Here is a 20,434-nt window from a genome sequence, read left to right as displayed (position 1 = left end):
TTTCTATTACATTCTGTCAAACCTTTTCGAAATTTGATTAATAGAAATGTGTCACATTAGTCGGGGTTTCAATAAAAATAATAAATAAATAAATTAGTGCAAATTCTTTTTTTCTTCTTTAATCGCTTCTTGGTGAGATATCACCATCATATATCAATGTTTCAAAACTCGGATGGGTTAGTTTAATGGTTTGATTGAGATTTAATCATTAATTTGATTGAGCTTGATATTTAAAGTTTAATTAATCGTTAAGTTAAGATGGTTTTTGAATAAGATAAATCATATCCGTGCATGATTTAACCACGAAACTAATCAGTTTAAGTAATTATACTGACATTGATATAAAATTTTACAATTATTAAGATTTAAATGCATCAAATCATAAATCAATTATTTAGAACTTTAATCAAGTTCATCTAAAATATACATCCTATATCAAAAAATCAAATACTATTTGATTAAATATTATTTTATGGTTTATTTAGTCTGATTTGAATTTAATTGGTGAAAATAATAGGAAATGTGTAATGTGCCGTCTAAACAAACGACGTCGTTTCCCACATTGATATTGTTTTTTGTAGTACGTTCTCCATTTCTCCGAACATCCAGAAGGGGAAAGAAATCGAGACTAAACGCAACAGGAGAAAAGAACAATCAGTTCTATACAGCCCGGATCAAATTCAAAATGGTATTGGATATTTCGTCTATAAATTTATTATTATTATTATTTCATGAATTATCTAAAATTTAAAACTCTTTTTTTTCTTTTTTGAAACAGTCGGCGCTTTTCAATTTCCATTCGTTTTTGACGGTGGTGCTGCTTGTGATTTGCACTTGCACTTATGTGAAGATGCAATTTCCCACTATTCTCGAACAGAAAACTGGGTTCGTATCAGACTTTTTGTAATCAGTATTTTGCTTTTACTATGTGTTGCAGATGAGCGTCACTTTTTGAATGTCCGATTGAATTTGATTTATTAGTTTTTTTTTTTTTTTCAAAATAATTTTCATATAAGAATTTATAAATAGGATCAGTGTATGTGTTGCAGTTTTTTATCATTATTTTTGTATGTCTGAAAAAATAATTTTCATATGAGAATTTATAAATAGGATCAGTATATGTGTTGCAGTTTTTTATCATTATTTTTGTATGTCTGAGTCATTTTTGTTCTCGAGTATTGATTTTTGTTAGAGTTTAGAGATCCAACTCTACATGGAAAGTAACGAAGAAAAGACAAAGTTATAGTTGGTTCTTGATCTTTCGTTCTGGAAGATTGTTAGTAGTTTATCAGCTTTAAAATGACAATTGTGTTAGAATCTGTGAAACTTTTTCCTGTGAATGTGATGCTTCTGTTTCCATGGAAGCCAAGTTGTACCTCTTATGGGGTGTTCTCTTGTGGCAGGTTTCGGGGATTCTTTTGGAAGGCAGCCAGAATAGGTGGGTTTGTAGAGTTTTTTGCAGGCATGAATGCATGATTAATTATTGACAAAATACTCTGTGGTTTTTTTTGCTTTGCCCTTTATGAATGTTAGAGATATTAGTAAAGATCTTCCGCCATGTTACTCTGCAAATGAGGTTGTATATAGCATTGGTAGATATTGAGATTTTTGCATGAAACTTCTTCCATTTAATATGGCCTAACTCATGGCTGAAATTGAAGAATTCTTTCCATTTTCAACCACCACAAACACTGGCATGATGAACAGGGCACATGTGATTTAGGAAAAAAATTTCTCTATCTTTCTTGTTTGATACATAGAAAGTGACATAGAAAGATGCTTATGTTGTCCAAGCCAGGCATGATGACTTTTTAGTCATTGACTGGCACATATGATGCTTTGTCATTTATATTGTAAATATGCATCCAGAGTTTATTACTAGTCTATTCCTAGTTCATTACCTTGTGTAATGATAAAATTGTTGAAAAAGTGTAATCTCTTACATTCAAACCTTGGAATGAGCCCTTTATTCAAAGAAAATTCTCCACCCTCCCAATATCCTGTTTCACAGACAGGACTGGCTTATATAATCAAATAGTCTGACACGTGGATGATTTTATTTGTTTATTTGAAACAGGTGAACGGTTGAGCCCTTGGGTGGCTGCAGGCTGCATTACGATGGGTGTATCGATACTTTTTTTCTGAGTTGGATTTCATTGGTACACTTGAAGTAGGTCCTTTAATCCATTTCACTCATGTGCTGCTGATTGGTTTGTATGATTGTCATTATTTTTTTTAATTTTGTCTTGTAGTTGGAGATGTAATTGCCAAAGGCATCAGACTTGGTTGTTGCACATAAAATGTGCTATTGAAAACACAATTTGTACAAGTGTACTAGTTGTTGCAAATATGGCATAGAACCTCCTTTTTCTAATGGGATTTTGATAGCTTTTTGCTATTACAACTCCACCATATAGATTTTAAACACACTTTATTTGAAGATGTTTGCCTGGTGGTTATCACCTTTGCATTTATGTGAACAGGGTGTAAAGACAAACTGTTGTGTATATTAGGCTTTTGTCCTTCCGGTTTTGTTTTCCAACAGATTACTATAATGAACATATGGAATTCAAAATGGGATCTCTGAAAAGATGGAAGGATTAGGTTGCTGCATCAGATGAGAGTGTTGCTCCAGAGGCCTCTTTGCAGACCATAGCAGTATGATGAGGTAAACTTGTAAACCATTTTAGCTAGGAAGCAGGTAAGACGGTAATAATGTTTTTTTTTTTTTTTTTAAAGATTGGATTAAAATGTTTCTTCAAGCTTTTATGGAGCCCAAGTTTACAGTAAAAACATATTATGAATTTACTGCTGATTCACTCTTGCTATAGTAATAATGAAAGGTAGGTCCCTTTGATTCCCTTTTTTTCTCAAGTTCCTGAAGCTCATTGCTTGGTTCAGATCAAAATATATGTATCGATCACGACATTTAAAAGACCGAACAAAAGAGACCTAACCTTTGGATACTTCTTTTTGCTTTTTACATGTTTCGTCTGGGTTCTTGTCTTATTATGTTTATTGAAGTAATGTGGCTGATCCAACTATGGGCAGCTGCAGCTACAATAACTTTGGTCATGTCTTAAACCTAGAATAAGTTCTGCATTTGTCACTTTCCTCGTACCAAAGAATGTCTTCTCAATTTATTATATTGTTCTGTCGTGGTCAACAGTGATGAAAGTTCCATGAATAATGAACATTAACTAAAGTTTGTTAGCGAGTCTTTGTTTAGGCACTGAATGTTATTTTTTTATGCTGGCCTCCTTTGATGTTTGCTGCTGATGTATATATATTTGTCACTTAATGATTCCCCCATTATATTTTTCCCCTTTATATATTCATTGATTCCGTGCACAAATTCTTCTATATAATCCAACCAAAACAAAAGATTTGATAGGCAGCCAAATGAATCCTTCAGTGAATAAACTGAAGACAAGAATTATATTCAAGTGGCCCTGATGTGCTGAGATTCTAATAGTAATTTTATCAAATTTTTACAGTCATATCGAAGAATTTGCTAATTCCAGCATCAGATTGTTATTAGCTGTATGATATGATCTGGTTGTCAGCACAATCTGTAAATATTCTGTCCAACTTTTCCGCAAAACTAGAACTTTTTGTCCACCATCACTCAGTTTCATCTCCACTATTTCTTTGCTTAGAGCATGAATGAATAAACATTATGTGAAGTTATTTTATTGCATTGTCATTTGAACGGAAGGGTGAAAGTGATGAAGTCACAATTGCTTTTTCTATACCATCAATACGCAAAAGCGAAGTTTCAAGTGGTTGCATATTCAGCCTCAACAATGGCTTCATCTTGGAGACAAGTGGGATTAGTGGATCATTATTTTTCCTTTTTCTATCCAGGGGAGTAACATGTAGTGACACAGATCATTTGATTTTTTCCAACTTGTAGTTTATACTTGCCTTTTTGAAGATTTACTTCTCAACAAAAGGAAAGGGTCATTTAAGCTCTCGGATTTAGCTCTCTTTTAATTTCTTTTGCCCTTTGTGGGCAAATAGTTTATGGTGTTGATGCAAAAAATCCTAGCAACGAGTAGGTAAGATGGTTTGATCTAATGCAAGGGGATGTCGATTGATTGCTCAGTGTTGTGAACTGAATGAATAGGGAGGCAATTTTTAAGTTGTTCAGCTCCATTATTACATTTTTGGGGAATTTCAAGAAAATAACTGTTCAAGTTACAAAAGCACTTCTGAATAAATTTGACAGTGGGATTTTAATCAGCAGATATTTATAGTATGTCACAAACGAAACTTATGGTACGATGATGGTGTGTCGTTTGGTAACATCATGGCTTTGACCCACAGGGGACTGATAGTTGAACAGAAAACTGTTACGGTTAACTTGATAGAACTACCGTCTAAAACGTTCCAGTTTCATTCAGACTGAATTGATAATTAAATCTCAATCAAATCAGTTCAATAGACAAATTTAATCCAATTCGGTTTTCTTAACCATTTCAAAAACAATTTTACTCTGTATTCTTCCCGCTGACGCTGGGACTGTCCTGAGCTCGAATCTTCGGATCCAGCCCAATTTATAGAAAGTTGGAAACCTTCAGCAAACTCCCAGTTTGCCAAGCGACTTCAACAAACAACAGCTTAAAACAAAGTTAAAACAGAAAAAGAAAACAAGAAAAAGGGGGATGTGAGCCCGTAGATGTTGAGTTGATTAATGTTGTAGTAGACAAGGAAGAGCAGGTGAAGAAGAAGACGACAAAAGAGAAGGCCGATTGTTACGATGGAAGGGAGCAGCAGAGGATAATTTATCTATATAATAATTTTGTAGATCAAGCAACAAGTGTAACTGTTATATGAATTGGACTCCATGGCTAATGGAATCACATATACTCTGCAAATTTTTACCAACCCAACTTCATCTCAAGCTTCAACCTCTCTTTCTCTTTCAATATATATCCTCTTCTCTTTTTTCTTAATTTATATATTGGCTTTTAACAACCGGAGACAATGCCCGAACCGGACAAAGATACCCACGTCGACGTTCCATCTTCTGGTTCAAAGGGCGTTACGGTTGTAGCGACGGCAGTTTCGTCCATCATGGACTTGGACGTTGATTTTGATGTTGATAATCCTTGGCCGTTGGATCCGATCGGTTTTGTTTCCAACCCCATGTCTCCCTTTCTTATTGCTTCCTCCGAACAGCCTTGCTCTCCCCTTTGGGCTTTTGCTGACGCCGACAAGGATGATAGAATCACGGGTAATGCCAAATATCCACTCTTTCTTAAATGTTAGTTGAAGAAGTCGATTTTTTTTTTTTTTAATTTTTTAGGTGTTTATTTTCATGGGTTTGTTTCTGTTGAGTTAGCTCCCTCTGAACCGAAAATTTGTAAGTTCCAATATTGACTTCAAAGAACGAGGACTTTTGCTTTAATAAAAGGGTTATCTGGGTTTATTGAGCTTTATTCTTCTGTTGAGAAAGCTCAGAATTTAGGAGCCAGCTTTTTTTATTTCGAATAGAACAATGAAATACGTGATTTTGAGGACACGACTGCTCAGAAAACAGAAATCAACGGCTTTTAAGAGTTTTAATCTTTCGAATTAATTTAAGGGCGACTAAACGGATCATTAAATGTACAGTAAACTCGGTGACGTTGTTTGTTCCTGATCAGCCCGGCTTTAGTTCTAGGATTTTGGTCTCTTCTGGAGCGATATTCTGTGTTCTCTTCCCTTTGTTTATTTGGGATATGGTCATGATTTGAAGGTCTACATTGTTATAACTCAATCATGATTGATGAAGAAATTAACATATGATGCTCTGGATTTCTCTCATTGGTCTTTTTGGTTGAAATGTTACTCATTGCAGGTAATCTGGCTACTGAAACTGAAACCCCGAAAGATAATGACGAAAACAGAAGGCTTTCTAGCCTTCCTTCTCCTTTTGTGGGACTGGTGCCTTTAGAAAACTCAGATGGATATTGTATGATCAAGGAGAGGATGACCCAAGCATTGCGACACTTCAAAGAATCAACTGAGCAACATTTTCTAGCTCAAGTGTGGATGCCTGTAAAAGTCGGGAGTCAGTATGTTCTAACAACTTCAGGGCAACCATTTGTACTTGGTCCCCATAGTAGTGGCCTACATCAGTATAGGATAATCTCTCTGATGTATATGTTTTCTGTGGATGGAGATAATGATGGAGAGCTTGGGCTTCCTGGCCGTGTTTTCTGGCAAAAGTTGCCGGAATGGACACCCGATGTGCAGTATTACTCCAGTAAAGAGTATTCACGACTTGATCATGCACGTTATCATAATGTTCGAGGAACCATGGCTCTGCCTGTCTTTGAACCTTTTGGGCAGTCCTGTGTTGGTGTAATTGAGCTCATAATGACATCACAGAAGATTAACTATGCTCCAGATGTTGATAAATTAGGCAAAGCTCTTGAGGTTGGACACACTATCCCCTTGCATAACGTGTTTAGTGTAACTTCAGTTCATAGTTAATGAGCTAGTAATGATGTATATTAGATTATTTAGGGGAATTTAATTATTTATTCATTCGGAACATGTTGTAGCTTATATAATTAGTATTTTCTTTTTAATTATCATAATTACGTACTTGTAGGGAAAACTTATTTTGAAATCTAATTTGACAAAAATTTTCAGTCACATTATTTCAGTTTTCATGCAGGCTGTAAATCTCAAAAGTTCAGAAATCCTGAATCACACCATTGCACAGGTAAATTATGACCCTAATGCTTGTTGATTCTGATGCTTGTTTTGGAACCAAGAAGATAAATCTTTTGTTGTTCTTTCATTCTTCTCTCTGTTCTGACAGATGCACATACTTTGCAATGCTTTTAAACCAGATTTGCAATGAGGGTCGCCAAAATGCGCTGGCAGAGATTTTGGAGATATTGTCAGTTGTGTGTGAAACTCACAAATTACCATTAGCTCAGACCTGGGTTCCATGCAGGCATCGCAGTGTTCTGGCCCACGGTGGTGGTTTGAAGAAAAGCTGTAGTAGCATTGATATTAGCTGCATGGGACGAGTCTGCTTGTCAATAACTGATGTTGCTTTCTACATAGTAGATGGTCACATTTGGGGTTTTCGAGAGGCTTGTGTTGAGCATCACCTACAAAAGGGTCAGGGGGTTGCTGGGAGGGCATTTTTCTCCCTCAGTTCTTGCTTCTGCAATGATATTACTCAATTCTGCAAATCTGAGTACCCATTAGTACACTATGCACATATGTTTGGATTAACCAGCTGTTTCGCTATCTGCTTACGGAGTGCTTATACTGGAGATGATGATTACATTCTAGAATTTTTTTTGCCTCCTGATATCAAAGACAGTTATGAGCAACGGACTTTGTTAGGCTCCATATTAGCAACAATGAAGCAGCATTTCCAGAGTCTTAAGGTTGCCTCTGGGGTAGAATATGAGGAGGATGAAGGATCAATCGAAATCATTGAGGCTTCTGTGGACCGGAAACTTATTTCAAGATTTGAATCTATTCAATTACAATCTGTGAGATCACCACCTGGCCCTAATGCACTACCAAAAGGGGGAGAGTTGCCACAGCTAGATCTATCGGAGCAGCAGTTACTTGTGAGATTTGATACTAATTATGATGGAGGTAACGTTGTAAGTGTGAGTAGGAGCCACAACCCAGTTTCTTTTCAAGAGAACAAAAGCACAAAAAAGACTTCGGAGAGAAAACGTGGAAAGACTGAGAAATCAGTTAGTCTTGAAGTTCTCCAACAATATTTTTCTGGGAGTCTTAAAGATGCTGCAAAGAGCCTTGGTGGTATGCATATGCACATTTGTGTTCATTTTATTATAGTGTATTTTTGGTGAATTTTATTTTCTTTTTCACTGCACTATTTAGTAGTGATTACAATAGCTTGCTCTGAGAAGGATTCTTTTTTCGCAGTTTGTCCTACAACAATGAAGCGAATCTGCAGGCAGCATGGGATATCTAGGTGGCCATCTCGCAAGATCAATAAGGTTAATCGCTCCCTCTCTAAGCTAAAGCATGTGATTGAATCTGTCCAAGGTGCCGATGGAACATTTGGATCAACTTCTCTCACTACTAATCCACTTCCAGTTGCTGTTGGTTCCATTTCACGGCCTTCCAAACCTATGGGAGAAAAAAGTGACTCTCCCAACCATAGAACATCAGGAAGTGATGATCTCAAGAAACTTATTCATGAGCAAAATGCACTTTTACCTGTTATAGATAAAGGCTCGAACAGTTCCAGAACTGGGAGTGGGTCAAGGGAAGAAAGTGCTGGGACCCCTACTTCTCATGGTTCGTGCCAAGGTAGCCCTGCAATCAAAACTACACCAGCAAAGGATCCACTTGTTTCTGCTATCCACGAGCCCTGCTTTAAAGCTAGGGGCTCCTCTGAATTGGCATTTCAAACGACAGGGGATACTGCAACTGAACCTCAAGAACTGTTTGGAGGAATGTTAGTCAAGGATGCTGGAAGCTCCAAGGACCTGAGAAACCTATGTCCAGTTGCAGCTGATGCCATTGTGGAAGAGCGGTTTCCAGAATCAAGTTGGCCAATACCACGTGTACGGGCTCAGCAGGAAATGAAGAGTGTGACCATAAAGGCAACTTACAGAGAAGATATAATTAGATTCCGAATATCTTTGAGTTGTGGTATCGTGGAATTAAAAGAGGAAGTGGGCAAGAGGCTGAAGTTGGAGGTGGGTACTTTTGATGTAAAATATGTAGATGATGATCAAGAGTGGGTTCTGATAGCCTGTGATGGGGACTTGCGTGAGTGTTTGGATATCTCAAGATCAGTAGGCAACAACATAATCAGATTGTCAATTCATGACTTAATGACCAACCTTGGAAGTTCTTGTGAGAGCACTGGGGACTTGTGATTAAATTGTCAACATGGTAAATTTAGAGCATAATTAATTCTTATAGATTTTGGTTGATGCTACGAGAGTGAACTTCTAGATTTTGGTTCTTTGAAGTCACGGTTTTGCTTTGATGTGAGAAGTGTCACGGCAGGATTTGAACTTCTTCCAACCTTACCGTCTAAGATGTTATCTTCAATCCTTGGGTAAATTTTTAAACACTCGCTTAATGAGAACAAGTGAACGAGTATTGGAATGTTAAAGAAGAAATCTTTTATTACCCACAAAGCAAAAATTGTGTCTTCTCCTTGCTTCTTTTGAAACCTTGTGTTCCTTGAATCTTTCTAATTCTTTCATAATTTTTTAGAACAAGTTATTTAAATTTTTAAATTTAAAATAATTTAATTATATGATAACATATTATCATAAATAATTAACATTTAATTAAGTAATTACAACAAAAAAATCTTACAAAGGTAAAGGGAGAATCCAAGGCAACTTTTTTAATAGTAGAGTTAACAATGACTCATACCAAAATTGATATGGTCTATTGTATTACAAGCTAAATCATGTCCATGATCCATAAATTTTCAAGATTTGACACACGATCTTTAATACAGTAAGTCGTGTCTCCGTAAGTTTTTTTAATGGATAACCCATCAAAAATATAAATGTTCAATTTTAATTATTTTTTATTTTTTTTACGTTATGACGTACAACTCGTGGCTTTCTTGCAACGATTTGACACGGCGAATAAAATCATGCACTCAGACCAAAATTTTTGGATTGTACTGGCCCAGTGCTACCACTATCCAAGAATATTTTTGTGCCCAGTGCTACCAGTATTCAAGAATATTTTTGTAACTTGTATGGTTATATTCCCCAACACTTAGTCATAAAAATAACGATAAAATTATTTGTATATATATTTATATATAATTTAAATATATAAATAATTTAAATAATTAAATAATATTAAATTAAAAATAAAATTATATTTACTTATATAATAACATATAATTTATATATATAAATTATATAAAATATATATAGGATTATCTTAAAAAAAAAACATAAATAAATAAATATATAAATATATATATATATATATAAAAGATTATGCTGAAAAAAAACATAAACATAAAATCCCGAAAGCTACACCTCTTTAAGAACGCATCCCTATTCATTTACCCCATTCATCCAGTTCACAACACCGACAATCAATCGTCATCCACTTGCATAAAATCCAACCCTTGATCTTAGATACGTATCGATGACACAATTTTTTGCATCAACAGTAACATTTAACCAGCCGCAAAGGACGAAAGAAATAAAAAGAGAGCTTATAAATTTTCAGAAGGGAAGTAGAAAGTGACCAACGAATCCTTCTTTTCTCCTAGATGAAGCCATCGTTGAGGCTGAATATGCAACCACTTGAAACTTCATTTTTGTTTCATTTTTGCGTATTCAAAGCAGCCAAAAAAGCAATGGTGATTTCATGACTTTCACCCTTCTGTTCAAATGGCAATACAACAGAATAAATTCATACAAATTGTATTCATTCATCCTCTCAGGTCAGCAAAGCAAATACACAAAAATAAGCCAAATTTTCTGGTGAAGATTGGGCAGTAAGAAACTGAGTGATGGTGGACAAAAGTTCCAGTTTTGCTTACATGTTGGACAGAATATATACAGATTGTGCTGACAACCAGATCATATCATACATGTGTTTAGTCTGTAAGTATTTCCCATGTTTGTTTGATTTCATATTATGGTCAGTATATTTGTCAAGCTGATAGCAATTTTTCTCAGCAAACTGGTAGAAAATCTGATTCTGGCTAACCATATTAAGACAAAACGTCATTAAGATAATTAATAATAACAAAGTAAGACTTGTCAGCAACATTAACTGCATGTTGAATTCACATTCTCGCCATGACCCACCTGTGCCAGACCATGATATCCATGGTTTATCGCAGTGTTTGTTCTGTCGCCGATGGTAAAAATGTGCATACTTTTGTACTGAGCCAAATTTATTATTGAGCTTGCCATACGGCGGGCATATTTTGTATTGTTTCTGATAAAAATAACTTGGTTTTCATTTTCAAACAGTAACTGTTTCTGACATGAAAATTATAACGTAATGGACTTCGGTTGTCACCTACCCACCATAAACAAACTTCAAGGGTTAAAAAAACAACCAGGAGCCTGGCAGAAACCTGTTAAGTTTAAGTTGTGGGGCTGAGAGAAATTGAAGGCAGGCAGTGCCTTCAAAATAAGACCCTTTTCCATCTGTCAATGGTTGGCATATTAGGTCTTCACAACTCTTTACATGTCATCTAGGTTAAAACCAGATAGGATATACTTGCCAAACTTGAATTAGTTTTATCGGATAGACCCGAAGCCAGCCTCTACTCCTTGTATTTGCTGTTTTATAAATTTATGTAGCACTCTCTTCATCTTCATAAACCTACAAATCCCTTTTGCTTTACCTGCAGCAAGCAGCAGTACCTTTCTCTTCTTCTTCTATTACTACTTCCTATTCTTCTTTTTCTCCTTCTTCTCTACCTTTTAAGCTCTCAACTATGGTTTCTGCAGTGGTGAACACTGTTCCAAATGTAGTTGTTATCATAGGTGGGTTTAAGACTCTAATATCTTCCGCTTCTTCATTTCTTTTTGCTCATTGTTGCAGTATTATTTGATTTTGCAATTTTCGTCATCTCAATTGCTCCTTTTGATCTTGTTTATTTGCAGGGAACATCATCTCACTTTTTCTACTCTTGTCACCCGTTTAAGTTTCATTTTATATTTTTTACAACAATAAAAATACCCTTGTCACCATATTTCGGATAGCATCGTTGACATTGCATCATCAATATTCATGGAGAAGACTGCCGTAACTGAAAGTACAGATTAAATAATTAATTTCCTTTAACAAATAGACAATGTTTTTTTTAGGAAAAATAAGATTATCAATCATTTTAGTTCCATTAATTTAACTTTATAATGATCCAGAACCCAACATGAACGGTCAGGAATTTGTGGTAGTAATTTGACTTATAATTTGCAGGCCAACTTTTGTTCAAATAGTGAAGAAGGGTTCAGCAGAGCCATTCTCACCGGTTCCATATCTGGCCACCCTAATCAACTGCATGGTTTGGGTCATTTACGGCTTGCCCATGGTGCACCCCAACAGCATCCTCGTCATAACCATTAATGGCGCAGGAACAGCTATTAAGCTCCTCTACATAACCCTCTTCTTAATTTACTCTGACAAGAAGAAGAGACTCAAAGTTTTACTTGGGATCCTCGTTGAGCTCATCTTCATCGTCATTGTTGCGATTCTGGTTCTAACCCTTCCCCATACAACCAAGCAACGTTCGTTGGTCGTTGGTATCATATGTATTTTGTTTAACATCATGATGTATGCTTCGCCATTGTCGGTCATGGTAAGTTTAAATTTTAACTCTGTCAATTAGTAATTTAGTTGTCATTACAACAAAGAGTGTGGAATATATGCCATTTTTTCTCTCTTTGGCTGATGGTGTTGCCTGGACAATTTATGCTTTCCTTCCTTTTGACCAATTCATCACTGTAATTTCCTAAATTTCTGACCCATTAATTTGCAAATTTTTCACTCTTTAGAAAAATTTCGATATTGGATTTTTTAATTGGCACTTTATTTATTATTCATTACGCTCAATCAGGGTTTTGTTATTTTTTATATCGGATCCCCAATGGGCTTGGCACATTATTTTCCGTGGGCAGCTGATACTGTGCGCACACAGCGAATCATAGCAGAAAGAAAAGCAAAGGTTGCAGAGATAGGTTTGTCAGATGTACTTGTTGGCAACCCAATTCAGAACGGTCGTGCTTCTCGGATCCAGGGGGGAGTCTGACGGACTAGTACTGTGCATTTCCAGATTTTTTTCCCTTTTCTTTTGAAGATAACCGGAATTTCATCATAGAACGAAGTTTTAGCGATTACAAAACCAAATTGCTTGTTTTCTTTGTGTATAGAACGAAGTTCTTCAAGATCTAAAAGAGAAGCCATTAAGCCGACAGTCATGCAGTTCCGGTTTCTATATCGGTTACCCATTAAAAATTAAACTTTCGAATATTAACAATTTAGATTTGGTGGAGTGAAATCAATGTTTTGAGAGTAGGATGAAATGTAGACCAAGTGAGAGGGCTGATGGTCACACTGGTTGACTAATAATCGAATTTGATGAATTATTAATTTAATATTAAAATAATTTTATAAAATTAATCATTAAATATATAATTTGAATTATTATAACATATAATAGAAATACATTATATTAATTAATGGAGTGCTATCTTTAAATTTTAGCGATTACAAAACCAAATCGTAAACCATGCAAACAAAGTACACCTTCAAAGGATCCACTTGTTCCAGCTATCCATTAGCCCTGCTGTAAAGCCGGGGGCTTCCCTGAATTGGTGTTTCAACTGACGGGGGAAACGAGTTTAACAGCTGCATTCTCAATACCCGATGTTCTTGTAACAATTGAACCTCAAGAACCGTTCGGAGGAATGTAAGTCAAGGATGGTGAAAGCTCCAAGGATTTGAGAAACCTATGTCCAGCTGCAGCTGATGCTATTTTGGAAGAGCGGTTTCCAGAATCAAGTTGGCCAATAACAAGAAATGAAGAGTATGACCATAAAGGCAACGTGCAGAGAAGATATGATAAGATTCCGAGCCTCTTTTAGTTGTGGTCTTGTGGAATTAATAGAGGAAGTGGCCAAGAGGGTGAAGTTGGAGGTGGGTACTTTTGATATAAAGTATGTAGACGATGATCAAAAGTGGGTGGCCATGAGTGTTTGTATATTTGAAGATCATCCGGCAAAAACATAATCAGATTGTCAATTCTTGTGAGAGCACTGGGGAGTTATGATTAGACTGAGCATAATTATTTCTTATAGAGTTTGGTTGATGCTAGGAGATTGAACATCTTGATATTGATTTTTTGAGGTCACGATTTTGCTTTGATATGAGAAGTGTCATGACCCGATTTGAACTCCTCTCAGCCGTGCTTCAACTCTTTTCGGCACCTATGTAAGCTTATGGAGAATGTGAACGAAGAGATCTTCTATAACCAGGAAAAAGTAATACAAAAGACTTTTACAAGTTGGATGCTTCTATGAATGATAGGATCCTTGCATGGACCGTATTCTTCCGTGAGTTTTTAGAGTCTTTTTCAACCCTTTTAGTGCCGCCTTCTGAAGGTCTTCGAAAACTTCACGAATCTTTCAAAACCTTTCAGAACTTTTTGGAATATATCACTCAATTTTCATATTATCGACATTTGCTTGACCCGAGTTGGTTATCGGAGCATATTTACTCATTGATTTAAAACCAAAATTGGACTGGTCGGTTGGGTCGGTCTGACTCGGACTTGAGGGCAAGCCCAATATTGAAATAGTAATCGGGTCGTCCAACGACTGGATTTCTCTTATTTTGCGGTTTGATTAAAAAAAAAAATAGTTTTTTTTAGGCTTCGACTATCAATCTTTACATCAGATGCAAGAAACATGGAAAATTGATTTATTGCTTTTTAATTAGATATAAAGTATTTTGTACCATCAAACCAAATTTAATCATAAGTTAAATCAATTTAAATTATATATTTAATAATTAATTATGTAAAATATTTTTAATACTTTATTTAAATAATTCATTTCCAACCACCGTTTGACGCAAAACACCCCACTCACCACATCATCCGCCAGTCTGGCCATGAAAACATCGGTTTCACTGCTCTAAATTGTTAATATTTGTAAGTTTATTTGATAATGGGTTACCGGTACAGTCACAGAAACCAGAACTGCGTTACAAGCAAAACACAGAAAACAAGCAATTTCAGCAGTTCTTATAGATTAAGAAGTTTCCTTAATGTCCCATCAAAATTGTTAGTTATGGCTTACAGAGACATCACCCTGTTGATTCCTGAATTACAGATCACAAAGTAAAACAGAAACCCAAATGGCAAAAACAATTACAGTGCTGAAAACTGCCCATGCCATGATTACAACTTATTTTACTAGTTTCATAGGCATGTTTATGTAAACAAAATACAACTACGCCAAAATATAACAGGATAATAATGCTAGTTATCTTCAAATTAAAAAAAAAGAGACTCTGGAAATTCACAGTCGGTCAGACTCCACCATGAATTCCAGAAGCATGACCGTTCTGAATTGAGTTGCCAACAACTACATCTGACAAACCTATCTCTGCACCCTTTGCTTTTCTTTCTGCTATGATTCGCTGAGTGGATTTGTAAAAACAAGCATACAGAATCAGCTGCACCAGGGAAAATAATGTGCCAAGCCCATTGGGGATCTGATAACAAAAAGAGCGTGAAGAATAATAAATGAAGTGCCAATTAAAAAAATCCCATATCGAAAATTTCCCAAAAAAAAAAAAAAAATTTGCAAATTTTTTGGTCAGAAATGTAGGAAATTACAGCGATGAATTGGTCAAAGGGAAGGAAGGCATAAGTAGTCCAGGCAACACCATTAGCAAAAGAAGCAAAAGAGAGAAAAAATGGCATATATTCCACACTCTTTGTTGTAATGACAAGTTTCTGCATCCAAAAATAAATTATGTAAGTGCTTGAACCATACATAAAAAGTTACCAATTGACAGGATTAAAATTATAAAGCGTACCATGACCGACAATGGCGAAGCATACATCATGATGTTAAACAGAATACATACGATGCCAACGACCAACGAACGTTGCTTGGTTGTATGGAGAAGGGTTAGAACCAGAATCGCAACAATGGCGATGAAGATGAGCTCAACGAGGATCCCAAGTAAAACTTTGATTCTCTTCTTCTTGTCAGAGTAAATTAAGAAGAGGGTTATGTAGAGGAGCTCAATAGCTGTTCCTGCGCCATTAATGGTTATGACGAGGATGCTATTGGGGTGCACCATGGGCAAGCCATACAGGACCCAAACCATGCAGTTGATCAGAGTGGCCAGATATGGAACTGGTGAGTATTGCTCCACTGAACCCTTCTTAACTATTTGTATAAAAGTTGGCCTGCAAATTATAAGTCAAATCACAACCCTAAATTCTTGACCGTTCATGTTGGGTTCTGGATCATTAAAAGGTTAAATTAATGGAACTGAAATGATTGATAATCATATTTTTCCAAAAAAAAAAAAAAGCATTGTCCGGAAATTATTTATTTAATCTGTGCTTTCTGTTGCAGCACTCTTCTCCATGGACACAGATAATATAAAGTCAATAATGCTCTATTTTTTATCCAAAAGTTGGTTATAAGGGTAATTTTATCATTGTAAAATTATAAAAGAAACTTACACAGGTGATAAGAACAGAAACAGTGAGATGATGTTCCCTGCAAATAAACAAGGAGCATCTGAGATAATGAAAATTGCAAAATCAAATAATATTGAAACAACAAGCAACAAGAAATGAAGAAGCTGAACATATTAGAGTGTTAAACCCACCAATGATACCAACTGCATTTCGAACAGTGTTCACCACTGCAGAAACCATAGTTGAGAACTAAAAAGGTAGAAGAAGAAGAAGAAGAAGAAGAAGAATAAGGAGTAGAAGAAAAAGAAGAGAAAAGTACTGCTACTGTGGTAAAGCAAGAGGGATTTGTGGGTTTATGAAGATGAAGAGAGGGCTACATAAATTTATAGAACAGGAAATGCAAGGGGTACAGGTGGGCGGCTTCGGATCTATCGGATAAGACTTATGGCAAGTATATCCAATCTGGCTTTCACCAATATGACAAGTAGAGAGTTGTGAGAAAACCTAATAACACGCCCACCCAAAGACGTAAATGACAGCTTTTATTATGTGAGAGAAACGGGTCCTTTTTTAGGCACTGCCTTCAAGATTCTCGAAGCCCCACAACTCAATCTTAGCAGGTTTCAGTTTCAGCGAGGCTCTTGGTCAGTACTCTTGAAACCGCTACCGTTTGAAAGTGAAAAGCAAGTTACTTTTATCAGAAACAATACAAAATCTGCTCGTTGCGTTTCAATCCAACAAAGAGTATTATATATATAAATAATAAGCGTAATTTTATATATAAATAAAAATATATTATTATTAGATAAATATTATTTTATTATTAATTTAAAATTATTTAATTACATGATAATATATTATTGTTTATATATAAAATAATATTCATTATGTATACATATAATTTTATGGTTTAAATTTGGCTAAAGTATATGCAACATTTTTACAATCGGCTACAAAGCAAACACCAACAGATTACTTTCCAAAGATATATACATATATATAAGCCTTATCATTTGATAAACCATGAATATCATGATGTTGCACAGGTGGGTCATGGCTAGAATGTGAGTTCAACATGTGGTTAATGTTGCTGACAAATCTTACTTGGTTATTATTAATTGTATTAATTAGGATTTATCTTAATATGGTTATCCAGAATCAGATTTTGTGCAGTTTGTTAAGAAATAAATGCTATGCACTTGACAAATATAGAGACCACAGTTTGAAATCTAACAAATACTGCAACTAGTTACAAACCAAACACATGTATGAATCAAGATTTTAGATGAGGATGTGAAGAGATTAGAGCGGTGACTAATAACTTACTTGTAAGAGCCCTAAATCTTCCATAATATCAGAATAAAAAAGGCACAGGTCAAAAGATCAGTATCGGGTTCTTTATGGTTCAATTGAATTTTCTCCTAAAGAAAGGGAGGGTTATGTGGAAGAAGGAGAAAACATTGCATGATTTTGATGAATATTTAGGAGAGTACGTGACAGAATAGTTTTCACCACCTAAATTGCCGTAAGAATAATATAGAACGTAAAAGAGGGACTCTCCAATGAACATGACTGATAAAAGTCGGATTGCCAAGATATGTTGGGGTCCAAACCTTATTTTTTTTAAATGGGAATTATGCATATGGAACATTTAGTTTGAAGTTATGGTTATATTATTGTAAAGAAATAAAAAAACCATCCATGGAATCTCAATCATGGAGTCGAAGGACTCCAACTCTCGTAATTAAAAAAACAAAAATGCCTATGTAAGTGCTTTTTATCTAGTCTTTTCAAGGTTCATCAGAATGCAAAATGTCCATATTGAAATGAGAGGTCTAACATTTCATGATGAGTTTCTAATTAATATGTCCATATTCAAAAGTCTATTGCACATATGTCTAGATGAGAGGACTGGTGGCTTTTGGGTTTCATCACGATAGACTGGTTGGACTCAGTCAATTGGGGTTTTTTGACACAAAGAAAGAAAAATAATAAAGAAAAGATACTAGAGGAGAGGTATAAATGAAGAAAAATTTCTCATCCTAACTCAAGTTTCTAGATCTCCTAATAAAATACAGAATATAATCACTACATAAAAATTTAAATACGTCGAAATAGTAGGAGCAATACTAATATTCTTGATCTGTTCCACTTCATAATGATAAAGATCAATGATTGTTTTATTAATATTATCTAATATTGTATTCAAAGTTTGCATTATTTGGTGTCCTGTGCATATCAAATTTTTTGCCATTTCATGCATTTTGGAACCTAAAATGTCATATAAATTACAAGCAATCGAGTGATTATTATGAAGACACGTGGCGAAATTTTTATAGCAATACTATACCTATTTATTTTTTAATACATAAATAATTATACACTATTAGATTTATTTGCATAAACAAATAAAATTATGCAAATCTAATTCCACAAAATTTATGCACATATTATAAAATATTAAATTAAAACTTTAAGGTTATAAAAATACCTGAAATATTGTATAATTTGAATCTGATTAACCTTTGATAATCACCTTAAAATTAAAAATATTTTATGATTGGTCTTTCACTCCAAAAACATCTTTTATGCTGATTTTCAATGAAAAAATATGTAGAGATTAAATTTTGAAGTGAGAACCTAGCTAACTTATAAAAAAGATTATTTGAACCCTCTCGTCAAAATGTTTTTAATAACTCAAATACCTACACTAAACTATCTACCCAAATTTGTAATATGTAAAATGCATCAGGTTTTTCTTTATTGATCATTTAAGTTCATCTGCAAACATAATTTTATAATTACACGGTTTAATTAAATCAAAATTATAATTAATGTTAACGTATATCGAGAAATCTTCCAACACACATATGATGTGTTATTTTATCTTTAATTTAAAATCACTCAATCATATCAAATATATATTCATTTGAATATTTAAAATGAGTACGTATAATTTTATTAAAATTTTGATGGGGAGGTCAAAAGTTATTATTGTTATTTCTACTTCTTCTTCCTAATTTTTGTGAACTTTGGTTTAAGTAGAACGCAAATCCACTTTGTTCACTGTGATCTTATTCTCCTAAATTAGGCAAAAAGCACATGCTACAAGTCTTTATTAGGGGTTATTCATTTTGGATTGAACAACCACTTCATCTATATAAAGTATCATGTCAACATATGCAAGGTCATGTTGTCTAGTCAATAGTGATGGACCCAAAAATTTAATCTAGAGGGTCAAGATGAATAAAAGCAAAACATAGATGATGAATGAAGAAATAATAAAATATCAAAATTATCAATATATAATTTTAGAGGTTATATTGAGATATTTTACATGTACTAAACTAAATATTTTTCAAAGGGCTCAGTTGACTTTTTTTAACATCGATGGGCCTATCACTAGCAAGTGGTGTTTATTCACCCATTACTCTCTCCTTATCATGCAATAGATAAGGCATTATTTACTGTTCGACAGTATTTGAGCTTTGAGTTTATTTCATGAAGAGTTATATTTTTAGGATTTCTCTGAAGAATAAACATATTATTCTTTTGTATGTGTGCGATAATAATTAAGTAACAAATGCATTTGTTGTGATGAGAATGGAGAAAATATTAAATAATATTGTTTGTGCTGAACTTCCCTAATTTCAGATAAATCATTCTCTTTGCTATTTGCTCATTGAAAATATTAAATAATATTTGCTCATTGATCTCTTACACATTCTCAAATCCATTTTCTATAATTTATGGACACAATCAAATTGGATATGATGCTCAGCCATTAAAATCCCTAAATTATCATTTATAAGAATCCATATCTCAAAAGATTCTGGAAATCAAAATCTCCATCATTTTGCATCCTTCAATTCTTCCATTAATGCCAAAAGAGCTTGACAGAGAGTTGGTAAATGGCTATGCAGGCCAATGTTGTTGTTACAATACATCAAACCAAAGACATATCATCTAGTGTGGAAGGTTTGAGTCTCTATCAATAAATAAGACACAAGGGTAAAATCAAAGTTACACCTTGATTGGCATTTCCGTTTGTTATGAACAAAATATATTCCTCATCACCTCTAGCTATAAGCTATGAATGGCATATACTTATTTGTCCGATTAGCCAAGTCCTGATGGGGACTCTCTGACATTGATGAAGATATGACTTGTGAGAAAGAAATGAAGATGAACTTCTGATCACAACATGCTTTCAAAAGTAGGCAATGGTACCTCTCCACAGTGTGATGCTAAAGCTATTTAACA

General features: G+C 34.6%; 4 protein-coding genes across 6 annotated transcripts; 3 read left to right on the top strand and 1 right to left on the bottom strand.

The window, feature by feature from the left end:
• The first annotated feature begins 470 nt into the window (after positions 1-470).
• Positions 471-4,648, top strand: LOC123211217 (protein kish-like). 2 transcript variants are annotated; one of them, XM_044629804.1, is made up of 5 exons: positions 471-688; positions 779-885; positions 1,404-1,438; positions 2,078-2,170; positions 2,546-4,648. In XM_044629804.1, the coding sequence occupies exons 1-4, from the start codon at positions 521-523 to the stop codon at positions 2,143-2,145; spliced, it is 378 nt and encodes a 125-aa protein (XP_044485739.1). In that variant the 5' UTR covers positions 471-520; the 3' UTR covers positions 2,146-2,170; positions 2,546-4,648. The 2 variants fall into 2 exon arrangements, with proteins under 2 accessions (XP_044485739.1, XP_044485738.1); XM_044629803.1 differs by lacking the exon at positions 2,546-4,648 and adding an exon at positions 2,253-2,374 and having other exon boundaries at positions 472-688.
• LOC123211216 (protein NLP7-like) lies at positions 2,546-8,992 on the top strand. Of its 2 annotated transcripts, none has more exons than XM_044629802.1 (5): positions 2,546-2,668; positions 5,846-6,426; positions 6,671-6,718; positions 6,849-7,788; positions 7,915-8,992. In XM_044629802.1, exons 2-5 carry the CDS (start codon positions 5,962-5,964, stop codon positions 8,877-8,879), a joined length of 2,418 nt encoding a protein of 805 aa, XP_044485737.1. In that variant the 5' UTR covers positions 2,546-2,668; positions 5,846-5,961; the 3' UTR covers positions 8,880-8,992. The 2 variants fall into 2 exon arrangements, with proteins under 2 accessions (XP_044485737.1, XP_044485736.1); XM_044629801.1 differs by lacking the exon at positions 2,546-2,668 and adding an exon at positions 4,780-5,239.
• A 2,451-nt stretch (positions 8,993-11,443) lies between these two features.
• On the top strand, positions 11,444-12,630 carry LOC123209955 (bidirectional sugar transporter SWEET7-like). The gene is made up of 5 exons (XM_044628067.1): positions 11,444-11,492; positions 11,613-11,649; positions 11,929-12,311; positions 12,346-12,453; positions 12,590-12,630. Exons 1-5 carry the CDS (start codon positions 11,444-11,446, stop codon positions 12,628-12,630), a joined length of 618 nt encoding a protein of 205 aa, XP_044484002.1.
• A 2,094-nt stretch (positions 12,631-14,724) lies between these two features.
• LOC123210595 (bidirectional sugar transporter SWEET7-like) lies at positions 14,725-16,626 on the bottom strand. Its single transcript, XM_044629054.1, has 5 exons — positions 16,363-16,626; positions 16,214-16,250; positions 15,553-15,931; positions 15,350-15,469; positions 14,725-15,225 (listed from the first exon to the last, which is right to left on the bottom strand). The coding sequence occupies exons 1-5, from the start codon at positions 16,409-16,411 to the stop codon at positions 15,040-15,042; spliced, it is 771 nt and encodes a 256-aa protein (XP_044484989.1). The 5' UTR covers positions 16,412-16,626; the 3' UTR covers positions 14,725-15,039.
• Between the last annotated feature and the right edge of the window lie 3,808 nt (positions 16,627-20,434).

This window comes from Mangifera indica, chromosome 3, assembly GCF_011075055.1.
Source record: "Mangifera indica cultivar Alphonso chromosome 3, CATAS_Mindica_2.1, whole genome shotgun sequence".
Lineage (NCBI taxonomy): Eukaryota > Viridiplantae > Streptophyta > Magnoliopsida > Sapindales > Anacardiaceae > Mangifera > Mangifera indica.
Note: the sequence above shows the minus strand (reverse complement) of the source record. Positions and strands in the feature narration are given on the sequence as shown.